Genomic DNA, 22840 nt, shown 5'->3' with positions numbered 1-22840 from the left:
TCTTTAACCTCACAGAAAGAGACTGCACCAGTTTCCCAAATTGTGGGGCACACCCCTTTGAGGAAGCACAAAAGGTTCAGTGGGGAGACAGTAGTGGGGAGACAGTAGCACAGTCAAGGACAAAGAATCACCACATGTGAGAATCATGTACATTTGGTAGCTGAAGTTGAGGCAGGTGTGCAGCCTGGCCAACTGTACTCTAGAAGTTTATGCCTCAACTATGTTTTTTTCTCATTCCCTCAGAATTCTTATTCAAGAATTGACTGTGTGTTCACTGGAAGGATTTCTATGACTAAATTTACTTTTTTAATTGCACCCTTGAAGCCATTAGTATTTCAGATAATGGTCCTCTGAAACATGTGTTTACTTTATGACCAATCAACAACAATAGGAAAACTTGGAGGATGAAGAGAAATTAAACACAAAAAACTATAATGAGGAAACAAAGAAAATGTTCATAAATATATGAAGAACAATCTATCCAAGATATCATCCTTAATATTATGGAAAGATATAATAAAGCACTTGTCAGAGACAAATTCATTTAAATAACTAATTACATTGATAATGAAACCTTAAAACAACTGAAAGACATGTACAACCTAAAAAGAGAAAAGAACTCTATAAAATATCCCAGAAAAAAGCCAGTGAATTACACTAATTAAAATCAGGCTGATAGAAAAAACTGAAGTAGGAAGGGCAGGCAGGGGGTGGGAGGGAAGAAAAACAGAGTAAGGCTACTAGAAGATATTTCTATGCAAAAAGCAGAGTAAGGCAGATGGAGAACTGGCTGGGCTTCTTAAAAACCAAAGACAAAAGGAAATAATTAATAAACATGCAGCAAACAGATGCTCTCATGTTGATAATTCAAGCCCCTGGGTCAGATCCAGCACATGGTACCATGTCATCTGGTCCACAGAACTCATGAAAGGGCTGGAAATTTGTGGGCGTTAGGTCTCACAGTTCCACAAGCCAGGGTGGTTTATTGCCACTATCAGATACGTAGCATGGTAACTCTGCTCTGGGGACAGCCACACAATGAAGAGGACAGCACCTGCTCCTGTCATTCCGATTGCAGTAGCTGGCTGCTTTTGCACCCCTCTTGAGAAAGACAGTGCCTGGGGGTGCTGCCATGGCTGCCCCTCCTCCCAGCTCAGTTATGTTGGCTACCATCACTGAATTTCAGGGTACAGAGATCCCAGTTGGGAACCCATTTTGGCAACATCAGGACAAGCGACAGCAGCATTAATGTTTGACAGCACCCCGAGCCACCACAATGGCTCAAGCACATGTGCCAGTTACTGCTGCTTCCCTTGCCACTGGAGTTGGGTCCACATCCAGCTGTGGGGAGCGGGCATGAGAAGCACAGGGATGACAAGTATGTTTCACACATCTGGTGTGGGTGATCACAGTTCATACTTAAAAATGTCTCTATTGTTCCTTAGATTCTTAAAATAAGTCTCTCTCATTATTATGCAATAATATAACTATAGAAACATACCAGAAACCCAGATTTATATACAAACCCGTGTTTGTGTGAGTACACTACAACAGCATTTGTGTACGCTATAATCTGTGGGTCACAAGACTATATGAAAGGGTTGTGAACAAACTTTCTCCTTTAACGGAGAAAAACGTGGGAAATGGTGGCTTTTCCCTTGTAGGTGGGCTAAGTGCCAGCCTGAGAGGGGCTGCTTGGAGTCCCCCTTGCCCCACACACTGGGGGCTGGCAGCAGCAGGTCAGGAGTGGGGGGTACTGGGTTGGGACTGGCCATTGATGTTTACAAATGGGTCTTGGTACAAAAAAGGGTGAGAACCACTGTGCTAGAACATGCACATGCGTGCACACGCGCACACACACACACACACATATGGGTGTGCCTTATATACTTGTGTGTATACATACACAGAGGCAGAAAGGGTTTTTCCGCTAAACGCACTATGTTTGATTAAACCACAACACAAACACCCTTCCTCAGGCACTGGGAGATGACCGTATTAAAAAACAAAACAAACAGCTTGTCTGCTGCCTATGTCCTTAGATCAACGCGGCTACAACCAACAGCACAGGCACGGACGCACGCACACGCAGACACCCCCGATGACGGCGTACACACGTGCATACACACGTACACAGCCGCGCGGCGCAGGGGCTGCCCGGTGGCGGGGGCGGGGACAGCCGGGGGCCCTACCTTGAGCGCGGCCGTGAGCTTGGCCAGCAGCGCGCGGAACTCCTCGGGCGCCGCCTCGGGGTAGAGCTGGCCGCGCAGCAGCTCCTCAGTGATGCCGGCGGCGCCGTAGTACGTGGCCTGTGCGATGCCGCTCAAGAGCCCGCTCAGCGGCTTGGAGCCCTCGGGCGGCGCCGGCTCCGCCGCCATGTTGGGAAGGCTGTGGCGCCGCGCCCTGCCGGACTACAAGTACGGCGGCCGCGCGCCCCCTCCCGGTGCCCTCCCTGCCGCCCGGCCCGACGCTCTCTGCACGGATGTACATATATATATGTATACATATTTATATTTGTGTATCTGTTACGGACCGTGTGTGTGTACACATATATACACACACACACATATATATACATACACATTTGTGTATTATAGGTGCATGTATATATACATTAGATATACACACACACACACAAGGTGTGTGTTTGTATATGTGTGTGTGTGTGTGTATATATATGTGTATATGGCATATATACGTGTGTATACTCTCTCTCTCAATAGGTCTACTAGATACAAACCTACCCTGCCCTCCACAGTGCTCTTTGCCTGCAATCCCCGTCTTTACAAGAGTTGGGTGAAACAGGATGAACTTATCAACAGAGCCAAAGGAAGACCCAATGTTTATCCCAACAGCACGACTTAAAAATAAAAAAAGAAACAACATAGATAAAGTAATCATTATTCTAACAGTATATATTAACATATATTCAAAAGATACTCCCGCCCTCTGTCTCTGAGAACAGAGCAAATATTTCCTTTGCACAACACAACAGCTTCAGGTTGCCTCACGTACACTGACAGCTGTTATCTTATCTTTCCAGACCTTCCTTCGGCAGCTTCCCACTAGGCAAAATGTCCCCATCCTGTGAATCTGAGGGATTCCAAGTTTATCTCATCCCAGTTTCTCTTGTCCACTACCTGACTTCCTACCAGTGGGTTCTAAATACAGCTTCGTACTTGGGTTCACTGTAAAACACACCTTCCATTGATTGAGTTTTATTTCCATCTCCCAGAACCTGACAATTTCCATTCAGGGGGTGTTGGAGACTCCCCGTGCTGCCACCCTCTACTTATAAAAGTTACTAGAACATGTATCTGGTTGATATTTCATCTCTTCGATGTTATTATTTATTCCAATGACAGACATTTCCAGTTGAGTTACATTTATTACTAAGAAGTTCTCTTCTCTGGTACACTACAAAACACCTAGTATTTATATCCAGTTTGGTTTTAGTTTTACTTACTCAGATCAGTATCATCATCTTACATTTATTATCATATTTACGTTTTTAAACCAGAAAAAATACGGCTACCCGAGCTCTAGTATTTGTTTGGAATGGGATCATTAAAAGTAAGTGCATCTTCACAGTTGGCCTAGATAAATTGACCTTCTCATTTCTAGTTGGATTACTAGCCAATGCAATTAATGCAACACATTAAACATAGGGGATTGTGAGGATAAGCATCCAGTTATCCCTCATTTGTGTCCTCCAATTTATTGACAAAGGATTATTTTCTATAATTAGGGATCAGCAAATAATTCACTATGAATAATTTATTAGATTAATTTTATCATTTTTTTCAGTTCTGAGAAGTATTTTTGATACTCTCTAGTTTAACTGTTAGTCAATACAACTTTGGTGAATAGTTCCTATTTCCTGCATTTTAGATTATTGTTTTTGAGTATTCACGATTAAAGCTGTTTTGATTGAACAGCTGGGTCAAGTGCACTATTCCAATTTCTTAATTGGCTAACCATAAATCTTAGGCTGAGTTCAAAACTCAGTAGTTCCACGGTATTTTCTATTTACTTAAAATCTGCTGTTCGCTCAAACCCTCCTGCTTGTACCTTTTCCATTAGAATATTTGTAAAAAGCCCAATAACTTGTGTCTCCTTAATGTTTATCCTAAGTCCCAGAAGAGCTGTGAACACCGGCAAAGCAAATAAGAATTTTTTTCAAATTGATATTTCAGGAAATTATTGAGCCATATGATCAGCATCTATAATCCTTTTGGGTCAATATTAGCCAATTTAGGCATTGTGGGGGTAACCAAGATCCAACCTTCAAAGCTGTGTCATCTCATTAACAAGGCTTCCCACAGGTCTGGAAATTTGGTGTCAGAGAAGTGGTATTGGGAAAATGACTTACTTAGTGCTTCACTGGTAAGAAGGTGATTTATTTCATTTAAGCTTCAGATGCCCTGCAACAGGCCTATGGCTCCACAATACCCATTGTAAGCATTGAATTCAATATCCCCTGCAAATTAATATGTCAGTTTCCTGATGCATGGCTTTGGGATGATAACTTCAGGAATCATACTAGCATAGCTTTTAGCAGCAAATCCTTTTGGGATCTGGGGTGTGGTACAAGTCTGAGTTTAAAAGTTGCCAAATTAGAGACAGGAATTATATGATGGTTTGGAATATACGGTTCTATAAACTTGAGAGGTAAAGCCTTGCAGGCTGATGCATCTTATCAGCCTCTAAGGGGAAAAAGTTGGATATCCAGATAGCTTTTTCAGAGAAGCAAAATCTTGTCTCCTGTGCCTACTCACTAAAGGTATCATATCACTTTTTGTAAACAGAGAAGTTTATTCCAGTGTATTAGAAAATTTTTCATACATTCCTCTGTCTTTTAGAATACACATACGTGGATCTCTGGTTATAATGGCAGATGGTTTTAAAAGCACAGAAGCAACAGGAATCCAGCCAGTTCTCCAATGTCATAAAACCCTTTAATAATATGTTACCATCTTCTCCAGTTAACACTTCCCTTCCAACCTTTACAATACTCCATAACATTTGTAGAAGTAAATGCAGGTTCAAAGTAACACATTGTTAAATTATGTATCCTATTTCTTCACCATGGGATTGATTTCTGACAGAACACAAATATATCCCGTAACATTACTGTATAAAAAAAGTTCACTGCCTCCTGCTGAAAACTCACAGAAAGGACTCTGGAAGAAAATATCCAGGAGCTCTTCAAAGAGTTCCTTTCCCGTCCTTCTATAAGGTGCTTGGGATTTGCCCTGCCTCCATGCAAAGAACTGCAGGGCCAACCCCAAAATCTTACAGAAATCCAGAGAGACCAGATCCACGTAGACAGTAGCATAGGAATGAAGCCAACCAGGTAAGATGCTTCTGCTATCCCCATTTCACACTTTTCTGCCTTCACCATCAGTCCAGCCTCTTTTAGGCACTCAAGTATCCTCTGCACACAGGTTACATGTTATTCCCAAGTTTGGCTGAAAACACAAATATTCAAGAGACAACTCAGTCCTATAAGCCAGGGGTGCTCAAACAAAACACCCCAACATTTACTTAAGCTACATGCTCAAAACTTGGTATTTCACCTGACACAGCACAGAGATCACTGCTCCAGTTTCTGATGGGTAAACAGGGGGGCTGAAATAGGAAGCCATGCCCCAACTGCCAAGGCCCCATTTCAAACCATGAGATTGTAGTGTCCTTTTTGCCTAAGGAAAAGATAATGAAACCATGTGGTACTGGTCTTTTGCATACAGGCAAACATATCTCTGACCCAACCTCCCGGGACTGAAGTCATGCCCCACCCCAGCCTAGGTCTTACTTCAAACAAAAAGCCTTTAGTATCCCTGTCACCTACACAAGTCAACACCACAACATGACAGCTCAGCCCTGCCCAAGAGGAGGCACAGCTTTCTCAATTTCAGCTGCAGAGGAGGACGGGAAATTTAGAAAAGCAGTTTGGTGGTACATGAGATGATTCCCAGAAAGTACACAGGCAGATAATACATGGGAGGTAGCACATAAGTACAACTTCAAAAAACAACCCTTTGCTAGTGCATGTTGCAGAGCCCAGCATCCGGCAGGCAGCCTTGCTTGACTTTCCTTGTTGGTAGATCTTGCGTCCTTTGGAATTAGATGGATTCTAATTTGACACTCTCGTGAAGACTGGATGGAGACCCGACTTCAAACACCCTCATTCATCATAGGTTAGAATTCGGTTTCTGAGTATTTAAATTTCCAGTACAAACTATGATTTCTTGAGGAGCCTTACTGACTTGGATTAGGTCAGCAAGAAGTGTTGAAACAGAGGCTTTGGTGTCTATATAAAACAGCAAACTCATATGAGAGATAGTCTGGGCTGTGCTGTAAGTCAGCCGTTACAGGTTCTATGCCCAGCTCTAGCACTGGCCATTTCACAAGCTTGAGAGAATCACTTCCCCCCTCTGTGCCTCTGCTTCTCCACCTATCCTGTGTTCACCTTAACCTCCTCTTGGCTCTAGACAAGCCTGCCATTTATCAAATCAGGAAGGGAGTTCTGGCAGGGGAGAACCCAGGTGCCGATGTGGCTGTTTCCTCTCTGCAAATCTCTGAGCACTTTCACTGGTTGGCATCCACAGGCTCCTTGGACACTTTTGAGGGGTAGAGCGTGCTGCTATGCTCTACTCAGTGACCCCCGTGCGCCCCGTCCCCCCACACACTCAGGATTAACCTCTGACTCACAGTCCTGTACCTGTTCTCTCATTTATTGTCTCCACAACTGAATTATTATGCATTCAGTGGCCTCCCTGAGGGAAGCTTATAATTTTCTAAGTGAACTTAGGTCCACTGACCTCCACTTCTACAACAAACAGGCCTGCATCTGTCTTGTCTACTAAAATTGTAAGATGATAGATATACCTATATCTCTATACAGAAACCCTCGCTTTTTGCAGGTTCGGCATTTGTGGTTTCAAATATTCACAAATACCAAACCCACATCTTAAATACACTTAAAGTAGGAGCTCTGCGCTTGCCATAGCTGCGCTTTTCCCACCGCACTCCCGCTGTCACCAGTGCAGCCATGTCCCCGCCCCCAGCCGCCAGGGGCACTGCATTCATGAACGCAGATGGCATTCATGAATGAAGTCCCTTATTCACGGATTTTGTTATTTGTGGGGGATATGAGAACATATCCCCATGAATGGCGAGGGTCTCCTGTATACAAATAAAAGGAAGAGCTAAGTTTTCATACCCCCAAAGCATAGACTTTAGGAACAATGCCAAACATCATGCAAGCTGGTGATACTGCAGATACTTCTTTTCACTTTGCAGTGCCACGTGTGGTGTTTGAACAACTGAGTGTTGCTTGAGGATTCAGAAATGATTTGGCTGGTTTGACCTGGAATACAAAAACATTTTCCACCCCCTTCCTCAAAAAAACCCAAAAAACAACCCCCCAAACCCAATTCAGACTCCCCGAGAGTGACTTGGGTCTGACACACCCTCCATCAAAGATGCAGGGTATGTCACACCCAACACCTCAAAATGATGGCACGTTTTGAAAACACTGACTATTATGGACTGTAGATTGCACAAGGGTTGAAATCAGCAAACAAACGAGATCATTATCGTGCAGCGGGGAGCAGCACCCACAACCCCACAAACCCCTCCGCGCCAACACAACCGAGAATGCTCTAGTGCTCACAGTCCAGGCAGCCGGGGCCTCCGCCAGGAGACAGGCGTCTAACGCATTCGCCTATCCCCGTTCGCGTCTCCCTGCAGGCGCGGGCAAAGGCAGCTCGGGTGACGTCACACCACGCGCCGGCGCCTGCGCAAGGCCCTTCCTGCTGCTGCTGGTACCTGCGGCAGCGGCGCTTTCTGGAAGGTTCGGGGCGGGCGAGGGGAGCGCTGAGTGGATCCGTTGCCATCCGAGGCCGGGAGCGCGGGACCGCCATGCCGGACAACTCGGGAGTCAAGGCGTACGGTGGGGCTGGAGCGGGCCGCTCCAAGGGCGCCTACCAGGACCGGGATAAGCCCGCACAGATCCGCTTCAGCAACATCGCCGCGGGCAAAGGTGCGGCTAGGCCCGGCCGGGGGCGGTATGGACCCCCGCGTCCTGCTTCACTCGTGGGGGCGGCTCCCTTCCCCCACCGCCCCCAGGCCCTGCCCCCCCGGAGGAGTGGTGGGGACAGCGGGGCTGGGTGGTGCTGGCGCCCACGCCCGTTCATTGTATTTAGGCTGGTGTGTGGGGCGACCTGCTGTTAGTCCAATCGGGAGGCGTTAGGGTTGTTTTTGTAATCGACTCGGGGTGTTGGAAGCAGCCCTGGGATGTTGGTATTTTCCCGGATTTTTTGCAGGTCACAGTAATGAGGCTGCTTTTAGAGCATGCCCATGTGTTGTTAAGCGATTCTGGCTTAAGCCTTTAGGTAGGGCTGGGCAGTTGTCAGCCTGTCTTCTGTGCAGAACTGCTGCCTGCGGGCAGGGTGTCACAGGTCCTGTAACTGTGCTGGCTGCCCGGGTTAGATGTGTAAATCTGCGTGTGCCCCACCTGTTGGGTAAAAGTGTCTTTGTCTTTCTTCAGCTGTCGCTGATGCAATTAGAACAAGCCTGGGGCCAAAAGGAATGGATAAAATGGTAAGCTTGGAGCTTAGTGTCTTAATTGCTTTAAAAGTCTAGTCAGTGTGTTTTAAGCAAGTTTCAAGTATGTGTTTTAATCAGATAAGCATCTTTTGTTTGTTTGCTGGTATTTGTTAATCATCAAGTAACTTCTAAGCAGGTGAGCCTGGCTTGGCAGTTACTGGTATAAAGGGAATATCTTGAAACCTAAAGATTGTCATAAGTGATTTTTTTGTTTATTTGTTTGAAGTGGAGAGCATTTTATGGGGCTCTTGGGGTTGATTTAGTGTTAAGTATATACAGCTAAAAGACATTAAATGACACATCTTTAATGTTTCTCTAGATTCAGGATGCTAAAGGGGATGTGACAATTACCAATGATGGTGCCACTATTCTGAAGCAAATGCAGGTCCTGCACCCTGCAGCCAAAATGGTAAGTAATGCTTAGTTTCTGTCTCTAATCACCACTTCCCAACCTGAATAGTAAAATGGCCTACAACAGGGGTTCTCAGACTGTGATACCGTGAACCCTGAGTGCTGGATGACAGGGGACAGGGAGCTTGCACACAGCAGCTGCTGTTGCCATCCACCACACAGTGCCGCTTCCCCATGTCACTGTGCGTACCCCCTGGGAAATTTGCAGCCCTGTTTTAAGTTGCTTGCTAGCTCCAGTTTGAGAACCCCTGGCATAAGGCGACAACAGGTTAATTTAGTTTAATCATGAAGCTGAGATGATTTTAGTTTTAGAAAGCTGCAGGGCACCCAACATAGAGTACATGAGCAAGATACACTAGTCAGGAATCTAAAAGGAGAAAGGATCTTCTGTACTTTCTGAGAATATTGGCCCATGCAGCATGTGGTCATACCTGGAAATGGGATAGATTCATGCCTTGGGGGAAGGCAAAATCCCCTAAAACATATGCACACAGGTGTGCATTTGGAGGAAAATCTTTCATTACTCCTGCACGCAAGTGCTGCAGGACAGATGATGAGTGAGGAAAATGGACTGAAATGTAACTATATACCTTTTGTAAGCAGAGGAAAATGTATAGAAGCAGATTGTGCATTAGGAACAGCTACCTATTTTTGAAGTCCAAAAGCAAGTTATATAATGGGACCAATCTCTGATGTTTAAAGTTAGTAAGTTTAACTGCCCTTCAGGTATGGTGCTCACTAGAGTCTTGAATATTCTCTTGTTTCATCTGCTGTATATAAAAGTAAATTGGTTCCAGTAGACTAGTATGATTTATTTTTTATTGTCATTTAGTTGGTAGAGCTGTCCAAAGCACAAGATATTGAAGCTGGTGATGGCACCACATCTGTTGTTGTCATTGCTGGAGCTCTCTTGGATGCCTGTTCTAGACTTCTCCAGAAAGGTACGTTATTTCAAGTAAAAGGAAATCTAACTGAATTTAAATGAGGTATTTCAAATTGATGTCTTCACTAATAGTAGCTCTTAGAATAATTGTTGTTTGCATTTTGGTATGCGGTAGAGAATTAGCCAGAGTTTTCCATTTCTGAAATAATATCCCCTTTCTGATGGCAGTCTTGTAGCATTTATCTTTATTGTTGAGTTGATGTTTCCAGTATCAACAATTAAACACAGCCTTAAAGTGTCTAGACATGTTGATAATATGTAACCAGGTAAAACTTGAATAGATAATATATTTATTTCCAGACCTATTCTGATGAGGCATAGCAAAATTAAAGAAAACAGATTAATATTTGTAAGAGACTTTGATTGTGGAAAGTAATATATTTGTCTGTGGGTACTGGTGATTCTGCTATCTAGTGAAGTTACTGGCAGCAACCAAGTAGTGTGTGAGAGAGCCAGTGGGGTTTGTGTTGGAAAAACTGCTGGTGTCAAAACAATAAAAAATAAAAACAAAAAAGTTGTCTAAAGTGAGGAATTCAATTTACTGTAGATGAAATGCATTATTGCAGTGCCTCACTAGAGTTAATTCTGTTCAGCTGAGTCTGGTAGGAGTATCACAACAGTACCTTATGCATACAGAAAGGAGCTTACCAGTGCTGGTGCTGCATAGTGGAACGATCTGCGCTGTTAGTTGCATCCTTAAAAGGAACTGCACAATCATCGCACACTCTTGAGTTGACAGATTTTCTTTTTATAATACTAATGTATGGTAGGACAGATCTGATTCATCAGACATGTGAAGGGAACTGTTGTAACTTCTGAGAATAAGGATGGCTTTGTAAAAAAACACTGGACCTGGACACGGGTTTGGATTCAAGTCCCCCACTCTACCATATACTTTCCATGACTGTAGATAAATCACTTGTTTTCTTTGTGCCACAGCTTGATGTTGTAAAAGGGATGACAATAATTTCGTACCATACAAGGGTTTTAAGGATAAGTTCTTTACTTATTGTAAAGTATTGGGATACCTTAATCATTAGAAGGCAGCGTAAATCTCTAATTAGGTTCAGTATACCAAAAGCATATCAATGCATATTGATGCATATATTCATGACTATCATGAATATATAGTTATTTATGTTAAACTTGTAAATCTATTATTGTACAAACCAAGTTTAGACCTAAGCAAGCTCAACAGTCGTTTTTCTTAAGTACTTATTTCCAGTCTCTAACAAAATATATAATCTTATTGGAATGCATGTGGGCTTCAGATACTACAGGCAATGCATTGTATTAGTCCATGAGAACAAGCAGGCAAATCTGGAAGTTTTCGTTGATGAAGCTGAGGTTATCACCAGAAACAAATTTACTGGTAAAATACAAATTCATATTATTGTTACTCTTAAGAGTCAGATTTTAAAGAGGCACTGTTACTGTAGCAACCCAATCTTTAAACTTTCAGGAGTCAAGGTGGAAAGTAATGCAAACAGTTCATTTGAAAATTTTTGAATTTCTCTTTTCTAATAGGAATTCACCCTACCACCATTTCGGAATCATTCCAGAAGGCTTTGGATAAGGGTGTTGAAGTCTTGACCAAAATGGCACATCCCGTTGAACTGAGTGACAGAGAAACTTTGCTAAATAGTGCAACTACTTCACTGAATTCAAAGGTAAGAATTGAGGGATAGATGAATATTTAGCTTAATTTTTGAGTTAAATTAAAAATGTGTTTATACTTCGTATATTTTTACCCTTTTAGAATGCTCAGGAACAGGGACTTTTCTTGTATTTTGAGTCTAACAAAATGATTCCGAATGTGCTGCCATAATACAAACATTTTTAGTTCAGTCAGCCAAGATATGCATAAATTGAATTCAGACTTCTTCCATTATTTACATGAAACTTGTTGGACTGATTTCCTTCCACTGCCTCATATTTACTGTTCTTTTAATAAGTGTTTTTGATGTCTTGCACATTGCAAATGAGATTACTTGGGACATAGGTAACTATAGGAACTTTGTGCACTGTTTGGAGGTGACTTTTCATGAAGCTGCAGTTGATTGGTGTTAACTTGCACAGTCAATAATTTCATCTGAATTTCAACTTCAAACACATTTCATCTGAAATTTTTAAATAATTTTAGGTGCTACCTGAAACATTGCTGAGACTGGAAAAAACATGGAAGTTCCCTTCAACTGCTTTACTTTGAACATTTAACAAATTGTTCCCTAAATCAGTTCTATTATTCACGCAGAGACGTTTTTTCCCATAAAGGTGCCATTGTAGAATTCTTTAATGTTATTCCTTAAATAACTAGATTTCACGTCTACTTTCCTTTTAAGCATAACAGATAAAAAGACACCTCTTTTAAATAGTTTTTATATTGGGTATTTGAGTCAAAATAATTTGTTTTGAACAATGTTCTCTGTATCTGAACTACATTGTTTTTAAGTGTTGATCTGTGTACCATAGCTATGCTGTCTACAAATCATGTTATTTGCCCTTGTCAAAATAAATGCAGCTCTACACCAAGTTGCTTCCTTGAAAGGGGGGAAAAAAAAAAGAAATCACAGTACATTTTTAAAATGGGGTGTTCATGAGTACAGAAAAGAGAGCAAAAACCTGTGAATTTGTTGACTACATAATCTTAAGTGTGTTCACTCGGTTAGATTGAAGAATCCTGTTCCCTGCCTACCACAGTAAAGTTTTTGGTTTTTTTCCTTTTACTCTGTAGGTTGTGTCTCAGTACTCTAGTCTGTTGTCGCCAATGAGTGTGGATGCAGTGATGAAAGTGATTGACCCATCTACAGCTACTGGTGTGGATCTTAGAGACATTAAAATTGTTAAAAAGCTTGGGTAAGGAATAATTCATGGTTCTGTCAATAAACTGCGTAACTCCTTAATCTGCTTCCCTAAAATGTTAATTCAGTCCAACTCCTTTATTTCTAGTGGAACAATTGATGATTGTGAACTGGTTGAAGGACTAGTCCTCACTCAGAAGGTGGCAAATACTGGTGTAACTAGAGTGGAAAAAGCCAAGATTGGTCTAATTCAGTTTTGCCTGTCGGCTCCAAAGACAGATGTGAGTTTGTCTGGTTCTGCTGAAATTGATCCTTATCATAGCACATGGGGATTTAGATATGTAATTTGCTCCTAGATAAAATATACTTCCCAAGTCTTTGCCCTGCTGTAATTTCTTTGTCCCACAATTAATTCAGTGGTTTTAACTTAGTTTAAATAGTCCTCTTGTGTATTGTCATTGACTTTGAAAAGAAAAGCCATGTTTTGTTACCAAATAAGTACCCAAAATACTTTTTCTAAGAGAGAATTTTCTTTATTTAATTTGTTCAATTTGTGTGCTTTAGATGGCAACTGCAGAATTAGGAAAACATTACCTGTTTAGAAACTTGTACTTAAATTCAGCTGGACTTCAGCAACCTTACAGAAGACAAATATTTTTCTGTTTTTAATAGATGGACAACCAGATTGTTGTTTCTGACTATGCTCAGATGGACCGAGTATTGCGTGAAGAGAGAGCTTACATTCTCAATTTAGTTAAACAAATTAAGAAGGCTGGATGCAATGTGTTGCTGATTCAGAAATCTATTTTGCGGTATGTTAACTACTGGCCTGTTCTTATTGGAGTAAAGTGTCTGTACTGAGAGAAGATAAAGTAAAGTTGGTATTCTTTCAACAACTGGGTGTTTTGAGCCACTGCTTTCAGAAGAAGTGGATGGTTTCTATAAGGATCATCACATCTCAAAGAAAAATTTAACACACTTTCCACTTTGGAATTTTAGTCAGTTTTTTTTCTAAGCCTGAACTGGTGTTTCAGTAGATTTATATCTTTGAATCTATAGGTACAAATCCTAATGGTAATTAAAGCAATAGCATGCTACCAGCATTAAGCTTATATAGTGTTATGAATTGACTCTGGGTTTGTATTTATTTATTTTTATTTTAGAGATGCTCTTAGTGACCTTGCTCTCCACTTCCTAAACAAGATGAAGATCATGGTGGTTAAAGATATTGAAAGGGAAGACATTGAATTTATATGTAAGGTAAGAAAATGGGACAAATGTGCTTGAGGAGTTTCCAGAGTCCAGCCTCGTATATAGTGTTACATTCTACGTAAACTATTTCATTGACTTGGAGCTTGTGAAATTTAGACTATTAAAGTATGTTAAAGGAACAGACGAGAGTACTCTCAAGGATATCCTTTTACTTTTGGCTTTTCTTCCCCTCAAAAAAAAAAAAAAAAAAAAAGCAAAAATATTGGGCTTCTCTAAAAAAGCAAACAGTTAAACCATCTCTAATATACATTCAGTGCTTCTTGATTTAAGACAAGTTCATTGAGTCGTAATGCTTAATTTATGGGTTTCTGTAGACAATTGGAACCAAGCCAGTTGCACATATTGACCAGTTTGCTCCTGACATGCTCGGATCCGCAGAGCTGGCAGAAGAGGTCAACCTGAATGGATCTGGGAAGCTAATAAAGGTAAGCAGAAATAGAGTAACTTTTTCATTATTCCAAGATTGAAATGTCACTGTAAAGGGAGATATCCTGCAACTTCTTGGTTCTAGAAACTAATACTTCATTCCACTAAAAAGTTGTAACTTGGGTTTCAGTACTGGGCAATATTTTTTTTCGTTACTAATTAAAGAAAACTTTAGTGGACTAGTTTAATGGGACGTTGGTCATTTGTCAAGGAACCAAATATCAGGTCTGCCACTTTAAATCTGTACTACTTGTTGCTCCCTGTTAATGAGTAATATCACAGACTTAATATTCATTTTTAGTCCATTTTTGTGCTACTTTGATATTGCAGATTACGGGGTGTGCAAGCCCTGCAAAAACTGTAACAATTGTGGTACGTGGATCCAACAAATTAGTGATGGAAGAAGCTGAACGTTCAATTCACGACGCACTGTGTGTCATACGCTGCTTGGTGAAGAAAAGGTAACACCAGTTTTTGTACTGGTCTTTATACAGCAGTATACCGTAGTCTCTTAAATATACAAAGCTTTTACTTCAGAATCTTATGATATTTAAAATCTTGCTTTTGTTTCTTAGAGCCTTGATTGCAGGTGGTGGTGCACCAGAAATAGAGTTGGCCTTGCGCTTGAATGAATATTCTCGCACTTTGAGTGGTATGGACTCATACTGTGTCCGTGCATTTGGAGATGCATTGGAAGTCATTCCATCTACACTAGCTGAAAATGCGGGCCTTAATCCTATTTCTACCGTAACAGAGCTGAGAAACAGACATGCTCAAGGGGAGAAAACAGCGGGCATTAATGTCAGAAAGGTAAAAAAGAATAGGCTCTTTAGAGGAATAATGCTTGATAATAAAGACATGAACAAAGGCATCACAAAGGCATCCAGGTTTTAGTCCCAAACAGTTCTGTGTATAATTATTTGGTCAGATGCTTGGGGGGGCGGGGTTTCACTATTTTTAACTTCTATAGTGATCTCAGTTCCTTTTAACAACTTGTGTATAAGTTGGTACTATGACTACTCAGCTCTACATATAATTTCAGCAGAAGATTTGAGCATTTTCATGTTCAGAACCTCAGAAAAATCAAGAATTTTAAAAAAGCTTGATTGTGGGAATCTTAACTTGTTATTTTGAATGTTCTATTAGAAATCAATGAAGTCTTTAAAAAATGCTTGTGTTAGACAGTTGATTTGTACATATATACAGGAGAAGTCAGAATTTCCCTCAACTCTTCCAAAGAATAAAACTGTTGTCCCATTGGAGAAAATTTAAACGGATTAGCTCCCCAACTGCCTGCCAAGAAGAAAAGTTTATTTCATGTTCTGCCTGTGGGGGGGGGCAGTGAAATTAAACGGCTTTCATGTAGGCAGGTGGCAAGCTGGCGTGGAGGGGAATACTTGGTTCTCCCAAAATAGAATCCTTCAGAATTTTCCCCATTAAAAAGTGAAGATTACTTTACCCTGATTCAAAATAAAACCTTTAAAACCTGTTTCTGTTTCTGTCCCACAAACAAATTCTATTTTCTACTCCACTAACAATAATATGCTTGGCTGTGCTAGCGTAGAGGGCTTGGCTTGTGGTGGGAGTAGTGATATTTTCAATTTGCCAGTGAAGTGTCAATGTCATCTTTGTAGCCATGAAAACCATAGAATTTTTTTATTTTAGAATAAAAATGTAGATTTGTTGTACACCGAATAGAGCAGGGGTGGACAAAATGCAGCCTGCAGGGCCCCTACAAAATTTAGAAAATTAATATTTATCTGCCCCTGGCAGCTTTTCATGTGGCCTTCAATAGCTTGCCAAAACTCAGTAAGCAGCCCTCCACCCAAAATAATTGCCCGCTGCTGGAATAGAGCCAACTGGGAGAAATATCTGCTCACTTAGATTGTGTGAATTGGCAACACTGACTTCTTTTCCATCAGCTTGGAGTGGCTAGCTTCTTGCCTGGGCACTGAATCTGGGAGCATAGCTGTGGGTGGATACAGCTGCATTTGTATCCATTTCCTCCCTGGCTTAGTTGGTTTTGGATGGATTTCTCAAATACTGCTGGAAGAAAAATCTCTGTATAACAGAATCCTTACTGGGAAACAAATGGTACACAAAGTGCTTCCGCAAATGCTAATGAGTGTTTTTCTTTGAATAATATACTCACCAAGGGACTACTAGGGATAATATAAATGTTTCAAAGCAAGTCTCCATTGTACAATCTGAGAATGAAATTTTGGTTTGCAGGGTGGAATTTCCAACATTCTGGAGGAGTTGGTTGTCCAGCCTTTGCTTGTCTCTGTCAGTGCTTTGACACTTGCTACAGAAACTGTCCGTAGCATTCTTAAGATTGATGATGTGGTAAGGTATTTTTCTTTTATGTGAATGTTCTACTTCAAGTGTAATGGTGCTATGAAAAAAAGTATAGTCTTTATAACGGGTTAACCTAAAAATTCTGCTACTTATAACATTCCCAGGATTAGTGTGCTGCTGTAATTGCAGCCAAATACTGGAAAGCAACAAGCTTGTTTTAAAAAATAAAATACAAAAAAGATTATGTGAAGTGGGGTGTTTAAAATAATGAGGGGCAGGGGTTCCCATGTGCTGCCTACAGTGTGTCTGACTTCGAATTCTTTTTTGCAGGTAAACACTCGGTAAGACAACTGCAGAAAACAGTGGTGTTGCCTGGAGTATCTTGCCATAGTTCAGAACGTGGTTTCTTCATGAGCTCTCTGCATTGGGCATCTAGCTAATGCCTACTTACATTTATGTACTTTTATCAACTTAATTTAATAAAGTCTGTGGTTTCGAAAAGCAAATTCTGTTTGTAAAAGAGAAGACAAGACGGTATTCTACACTTGCAGGTCTGCATTAAAAAATTCAACCATTCTGCTTTTGTAGTGTATATGTTTTGCAGTGCCCAGTCCTGTTTGGATGGAAGTCTCCAGCATTAGCTTTTACAGTCCTTTGAAGTAATATCATTATGAAATGTTTGCTTCAGTAATGGCCTAGCTCAGAGTTGTTCCTTCCAGGTTTCTGAAATAGAGAGAGAATTGCTCTAATGGGTTTGGTAGGGAGCTGCCACAGCCAAGCAGGAACAGGACTCAGTCTTGCCTTGTAAATTCAAATGCATTTATTTCTTGTACCATTCTAATATAGACACTGAAAGAAGGAGAGAGGTTTTCATCAGCTCTTCAGTATACTCCTGTACATCAGCCAACTGAGACACTTAGCTAATGTAGGAAACTACATGCATTACAGTTAAGTGGAGCAATACTTAGGAAGCCTCTTCTATTAAGGACTTTTAGGCCTTTATTCTAATGGTTGCTCACTAAATGCAGCAATATGTAGGTAGAGGATGATGCTGATATAATTTTAGTCCAGCCTGAATTCTTATGTAACTACTTCCATCTAGACTTCAGTGGTTGGACCTTATGGAAATAAACTGAAAACACACAAGTGCCATGCTGATTAGATGAGATTTTGAGCAATACAGGTTTTTTACTTTTAACCCTGTGATATGCTTACCACTTACCTGTAAATCACCTACAGACTCCTTGGTTTCTGAAATATGCCATTTATTATTACTGAAGAAATAGTAAAGACAGTGTAATGCATGTAAAAGACCATTCTTCAATAGCTTAAACTGCAGTAATTAATATTACAACTTAGTGGACTTAATGAGTGGTAGAAAGATGCTTCTAGCTCATGGTAGTGTTTTATTGGTGACTTGTAGAAAAACAGGTGTACAGTTGGAATTCAGTTTGCACTACTCATTTGTCTTTTTGTATTGTAGCAGTAACCAGCCTTTTTGACAGGTGTGCTGCAAATTAGTGCTACATCCTCTCCAGGTGCCACTAATCCCCTTCCCCTGCCTGATCCACTGTTCTGCCTTCTGTTCCCAGCCCTGTACTCTTCATCTGATCTGCTGTTCTACTTTTGTTTCCTTCCTTGCATTCCTTGTTGTATCTGCTGCTGTGCTGCTTGACCCTTCCCCTTCCTATACAGGTTAGCAACCCCTGCTCTAACATTTCAATTAAGAACTCTACTAGGAGGTGGTAGTATACAAGGACAGTGGGTTTTAATATATTAATTTCATCCCAATAATGTTGAAAACAGCTTATATTATCAGTGATAATGCTTTCTTATTCTCTGTCCAGCTGTTGGGGACACCCCTCCACCCCCCTCTTATTGACCAGCCAGGGGGCTCCCTGCTTCTGGACAGGCCACCAGGAGTATACCAACCAAAAAAGGTTGAAAACTGCTGTAGGTTATTATGAAGGACCCATAGGCTACTTCTCAGGTTCTGAATATGGCTACAGCATACAACATAAGAGGGAAAACTATAGGAGAAAATACCCATTTGTGTAAATAAATTCCTTCCAAGGTCTTTTACATGCTTTATGGCTAGATGTCAGAGTGAGGCTATAAATGTCATTCTTATACTTTCGAGTCCTGTGGCTAAATCCAATATTGGGCCAGTGTGCAGGGTCAGTCAACAGGTACAGTCAAGTGTGCTGGTCCAGCCCCTCACCCTAAATCCAGCCACAGAGTGACCCCATATGCTGGCAGAGCTGTTAAAGGCCCCAGCTTTTTACCTGTATCCAATTATTGAAAGTGTCCGTTCCTGTTAGAAGTTCCTCCCCTTTTTCTCATCCTTTCTGGTTCTTTAGGCATTCAAGAGAGGGACTGACTTGTATGAATGACGGGTAAAGAATCACAAGTACCATTTAATGCTTCAAATGTACTGAACAGTATCATCAAAGTTGTATCACTATAGAACTTCATAGTTAAACCATTTCCCTGTACTGCTGCTTGGTTTTTTTTTAAAGTATATATAGCAGACTTTCCTGCCCTTTAGTCCTTGTCTAAGTATTCAGACTTAAAAACTGAAGAGTTGGATCCAGACCTCACTAGTTTCACCTATCATCTGACTCCACCCAATTCAGTTGGATTAGTACATTCTAACATTATGGATCCCTTCTATCTCACTGCAGGTATAAGGTGAGAGCCAGTGACATTAGGCTTATAAAGTAGTTTGGAACTAGCTCAGGTAGAGGCTGTTTTAGCATGCTTTAAACCTTGTATGCAACTGTAAAGAAACAGCATCAGTATTTTCTAAAACCTGTTTCCTCATCTTTTCTGTTGCTTCTTCCCTGCAAAAAGTATACCCCCCACTCTGATAGTTTAACATATGTAAAGGTCTACAGTGATTTGTGTAGCTGTGTGCTCAAATGTCCATCAAAACACAAGTAAATCTTTCCCTATTAAAAACAAAATCCTTACAAATGTTCTTTACCTAATTTACCGTGTGAGAGATCTTGAGCATTTTAGACCATGTTAGCCATCCTTGTAGAGAAAGAACTGGGAAGTCAGATTGTTTTGCTGTATGTTCCTATGGCTATATAAGCATGGGTGTCTACATTATTCTTGTGTTGATAAAGGACAGTGTAATTTCTTAGTGAGATCAAATGGTTGAGAGTCAATCCATTAAATCTTAACTAGCTGCAAGTTCCTTGTAATGAAAGTTGCACTCCATTAGAATTTGTACCATACCCACTTCTTATAAAATATACCCATTCACTTTTAGTAAAAGCTTTTCCTGCTTTTAATAGAGCAAGATAAATTTATTTTCTAAATTAATTGTCCATCCTCAATAAAATCTGCTTGGTGAAAATAGTATTGTTTTTAGCTAGCACATTATCTGAGAGTTTAATATGTTTTTAAAAGATACTTGTTTAAATGTCACCAAAACATGTATATCTGACTTCAATGCAACAATATTTGCTTTACTTATTTATGTAGGAAAATATTCACCCTTCAAAACACCAAAAAAGTGCATCATGGACCTCACCTGCTAAAAATGTAGTATGTCCTAAAGAACCTAAAGTACAAATCAACTGAGCCAGGGGCAGATTCAGGGGGCCTGAAGTAGTACAGTTGCACCTGCTTTGATTTCTGGTCCATCCAAAGTTTAAACCAACTGCCTAACAATGGCAGCAGCATTTCAACTCTGGCAGCAGCAAAGGAGGGAACTGATTGATAGTTCCTTATCATCTACCTGATTTCTTCTAAAGTCTTCATTTGTACAGATCGAGTTCCCAACCCCTGGGCTGCAGCCCAGTAGGTTTGCCTGCCAAACCGGAAGTCTGCAAGTGACTGGTATACTGTGGACCGTGATCACTGCCAGTCCACAGCTTAAAAATGTTGGGAACTCCTACCAGAGATGTTAACAACCCTCTCTCCTTTTTAACTGTCTTGATGTTTCTCTTACTAAGCTATCCTTCTGCCATTCTGCTGTCTTGTCAGTGCCCTGCAGACTCAAATCCAGCTGAAAAACTTCAACTCAGGTGAACGTTTCAGGTTTGGAAATAACTTCCAGTGAAGTACAAGATACCCTGTTAAGGTGCTCAAAAAGGCTTGATTTTGTTTTATGAAAATGAAAGAGAGATGTCCAATGACTAATGAAACAATTTTTTTTTTATTTTTCTTTGCCTAGTTGGTTGTGTTTTTTCTACATGACTTAGATTAATGCACATTCTAATCATAGAGTCATAGAATCATAGAAAAGTAAGGATGGGTCATCTAGTCCAGTGGTTCTCAACCTTTTTTGTATTGGGACTTATTTGTAAACATCCAGGGCCAGTCCTGACCTACTGCCCCTCACTCTGGCCCCAGCCCTTGCCCCCCAGTGTGTGGAGCAGGGAGTGTTTGGGGCATAAGGGCCCCCAAGCAACCCTATGCAGGTTTGAACTCTGCCAGCCTACAAGGGAAAAGCCATGGTTTCCCAGTTTTCTTTGCTGAAGAAAGTTTTTAAAGTTTGTTCATGGCCTTTTTGTATATTCTTGCAACACACATGACCTGGTTGAGAAACGCTGCTGTAGTCCAACCCCCTGCCTGAGGCAGGATCATCCCTATCCGTCCTATACAATCCACAGTCTAAGTGCTATGCAACATTACCATCAACCCTGACACAACAGGAACTGCGTCAGGTGACGTCCTGCTTCTGTGAAATGTCATCCATCTGTGCTCAGGAGATCCTGGACAGAGAGTCACAACCCTGCTACAGAGGAAGGCAAAACCCCACTACAATCCATACCAGTTTCACTAGGATAAAATTCCTTCCTGACCCAAGTGTGGCAATCGGTCTGATCCTGAGCAGAATAAGACCCTTTAGTCAGGACCCTCTGTCTTTGGTCCCAGCAGGTGCATTGGCACATCCCAGTCAAAGTCCCCAATCTTGGCTGCTGCCAATACTCAGTGCCTCTGAGGGAGACTTAAAGACAACCTGACACACGTAGCAGAAAACAGTGCTGGGTTATGACATGCTGAGGCTCTAGGCTATACCCAGTTTAAGATGCCCCAAAGAATCAAAATAATCCACAAAAATGGATTTTCATGAACTTTTAAGATAAATTATCGTTATTTCTGCACAAATGTATGAATCAACATGAATAACTGTGGAACCATATATAAATGTATATTTTTGTGATATTAGAACAAAAATGTCCAGTTTTTTTTTATTTAGAGGCCCCTTGTATTGTGAGGCCCTAAGCTGTAGTTTAAGTAGCTTAAGCCTAAATCCAGCATTGAGCAGAAAGGAGGGGGGTGAGACAGAAAAAACCCTAAAAACTGGAAATACCCATGGTAGAAAATAGGCATAGCTATGCCTACATCATCCCCAACCACGGTGTTGAACACCTCCAAGGACCAAGAGCCCACAGTTCCCCTGGGCAGTCTATCCCCTTGCCTCTCTGCCTGAACACTGGAGAAATCTTTCCAGATAGCCCATCTAAACTCATTTGGCTGCAGCTTCAAGTCCTCCTGCTTTAGGCAGCCCTTCAAAAGCATAGGAAGACTGCTCTCCCCTCCCTTCTGGAAGCACCTTTTCTGCAAGCTGTTGTATTTCTTTCAGCTTCAGTCTTTACCTGAGTAAGCTGAAGATTGAAGTCAGGGCTCAAGTCATAGATTGTAAGGGACCTCCAAAGATCACTGGGTCCAGCCCCCTGCAACGAGCACAAAAGACAACTGTGGTCAGGCGACCCCAGCAAGGTGCCCCTCCAGTCTCCTCCTGAAGATTTCCAGGGTAGGCGATGGCGCCACCTCTGCAGGGAGCTTATTCCAGTCTGGACACCCTGACTGTGAAGAAGTGTTTCCTAATGTTGAGTCGGAAGTTAGTTTGTGGCCATTGCTCTCGGTTTTCCCCTCAGGTGCCCTGGAAGTCACTGAAGGGGAAGCTGGGGAGATTATGGGGACTCTCAGCCCCCCACCCCCCATGAGACAAGAGCCCCCCTGTAAGATTTGAAAACCATAATTTGGGGGCGGAGGTCTCCGATTGCACTAGGGCCGCGTGATGGGCATCCCAATTTGTTTTGCAGACCCCCCCCCG

The 22840-nt window shown here is 41.4% G+C and overlaps 3 protein-coding genes and 1 long non-coding RNA gene across 6 annotated transcripts in view; 1 reads left to right on the top strand and 3 right to left on the bottom strand.

Annotated features, from left to right (window-relative positions):
• The window catches only part of COMMD1 (copper metabolism domain containing 1), a 146223-nt gene extending 143765 nt beyond the window's left edge, over window positions 1-2458 (bottom strand). Inside the window, exon 1 of the mRNA XM_090050339.1 lies at window positions 2193-2458. Within this exon, the coding sequence (XP_089906465.1) occupies window positions 2193-2378 (186 nt within the window). The 5' untranslated portion in view covers window positions 2379-2458. The remainder of the gene's footprint in view (window positions 1-2192) is intronic.
• A 2333-nt stretch (window positions 2459-4791) lies between these two features.
• LOC149873725 (uncharacterized) lies at window positions 4792-7755 on the bottom strand. 3 transcript variants are annotated; one of them, XR_016442769.1, is made up of 4 exons: window positions 7679-7755; window positions 7226-7372; window positions 5580-6313; window positions 4792-5471 (listed from the first exon to the last, which is right to left on the bottom strand). It is a non-coding gene; the product is annotated as an uncharacterized LOC149873725 (long non-coding RNA). The 3 variants fall into 3 exon arrangements; XR_016442768.1 differs by lacking the exon at window positions 7679-7755 and adding an exon at window positions 7546-7645; XR_016442767.1 differs by lacking the exons at window positions 7226-7372; window positions 7679-7755 and having other exon boundaries at window positions 5580-7215.
• A 50-nt stretch (window positions 7756-7805) lies between these two features.
• Window positions 7806-17340, top strand: CCT4 (chaperonin containing TCP1 subunit 4). Its single transcript, XM_090050309.1, has 14 exons — window positions 7806-8047; window positions 8555-8607; window positions 8933-9022; window positions 9857-9965; window positions 11495-11637; window positions 12702-12823; window positions 12917-13049; window positions 13441-13580; window positions 13932-14028; window positions 14355-14465; window positions 14797-14927; window positions 15042-15276; window positions 16699-16812; window positions 17095-17340. Exons 1-14 carry the CDS (start codon window positions 7927-7929, stop codon window positions 17107-17109), a joined length of 1614 nt encoding a protein of 537 aa, XP_089906435.1. The 5' UTR covers window positions 7806-7926; the 3' UTR covers window positions 17110-17340.
• Window positions 17341-17468: 128 nt separating this feature from the next.
• The window catches only part of LOC149873722 (uncharacterized), a 40686-nt gene continuing 35314 nt past the window's right edge, over window positions 17469-22840 (bottom strand). Inside the window, exon 5 of the mRNA XM_090050324.1 lies at window positions 17469-22457. Coding sequence (XP_089906450.1) covers window positions 22441-22457 — 17 coding nt within the window. The 3' untranslated portion in view covers window positions 17469-22440. The remainder of the gene's footprint in view (window positions 22458-22840) is intronic.

This window comes from Crocodylus siamensis, chromosome 1, assembly GCF_052110815.1.
Source record: "Crocodylus siamensis isolate JL-2025a chromosome 1, ASM5211081v1, whole genome shotgun sequence".
Lineage (NCBI taxonomy): Eukaryota > Metazoa > Chordata > Crocodylia > Crocodylidae > Crocodylus > Crocodylus siamensis.
The sequence above is the reverse complement of the archived record's forward strand: the minus strand, read 5'-3'. Positions and strand labels throughout refer to the sequence as shown.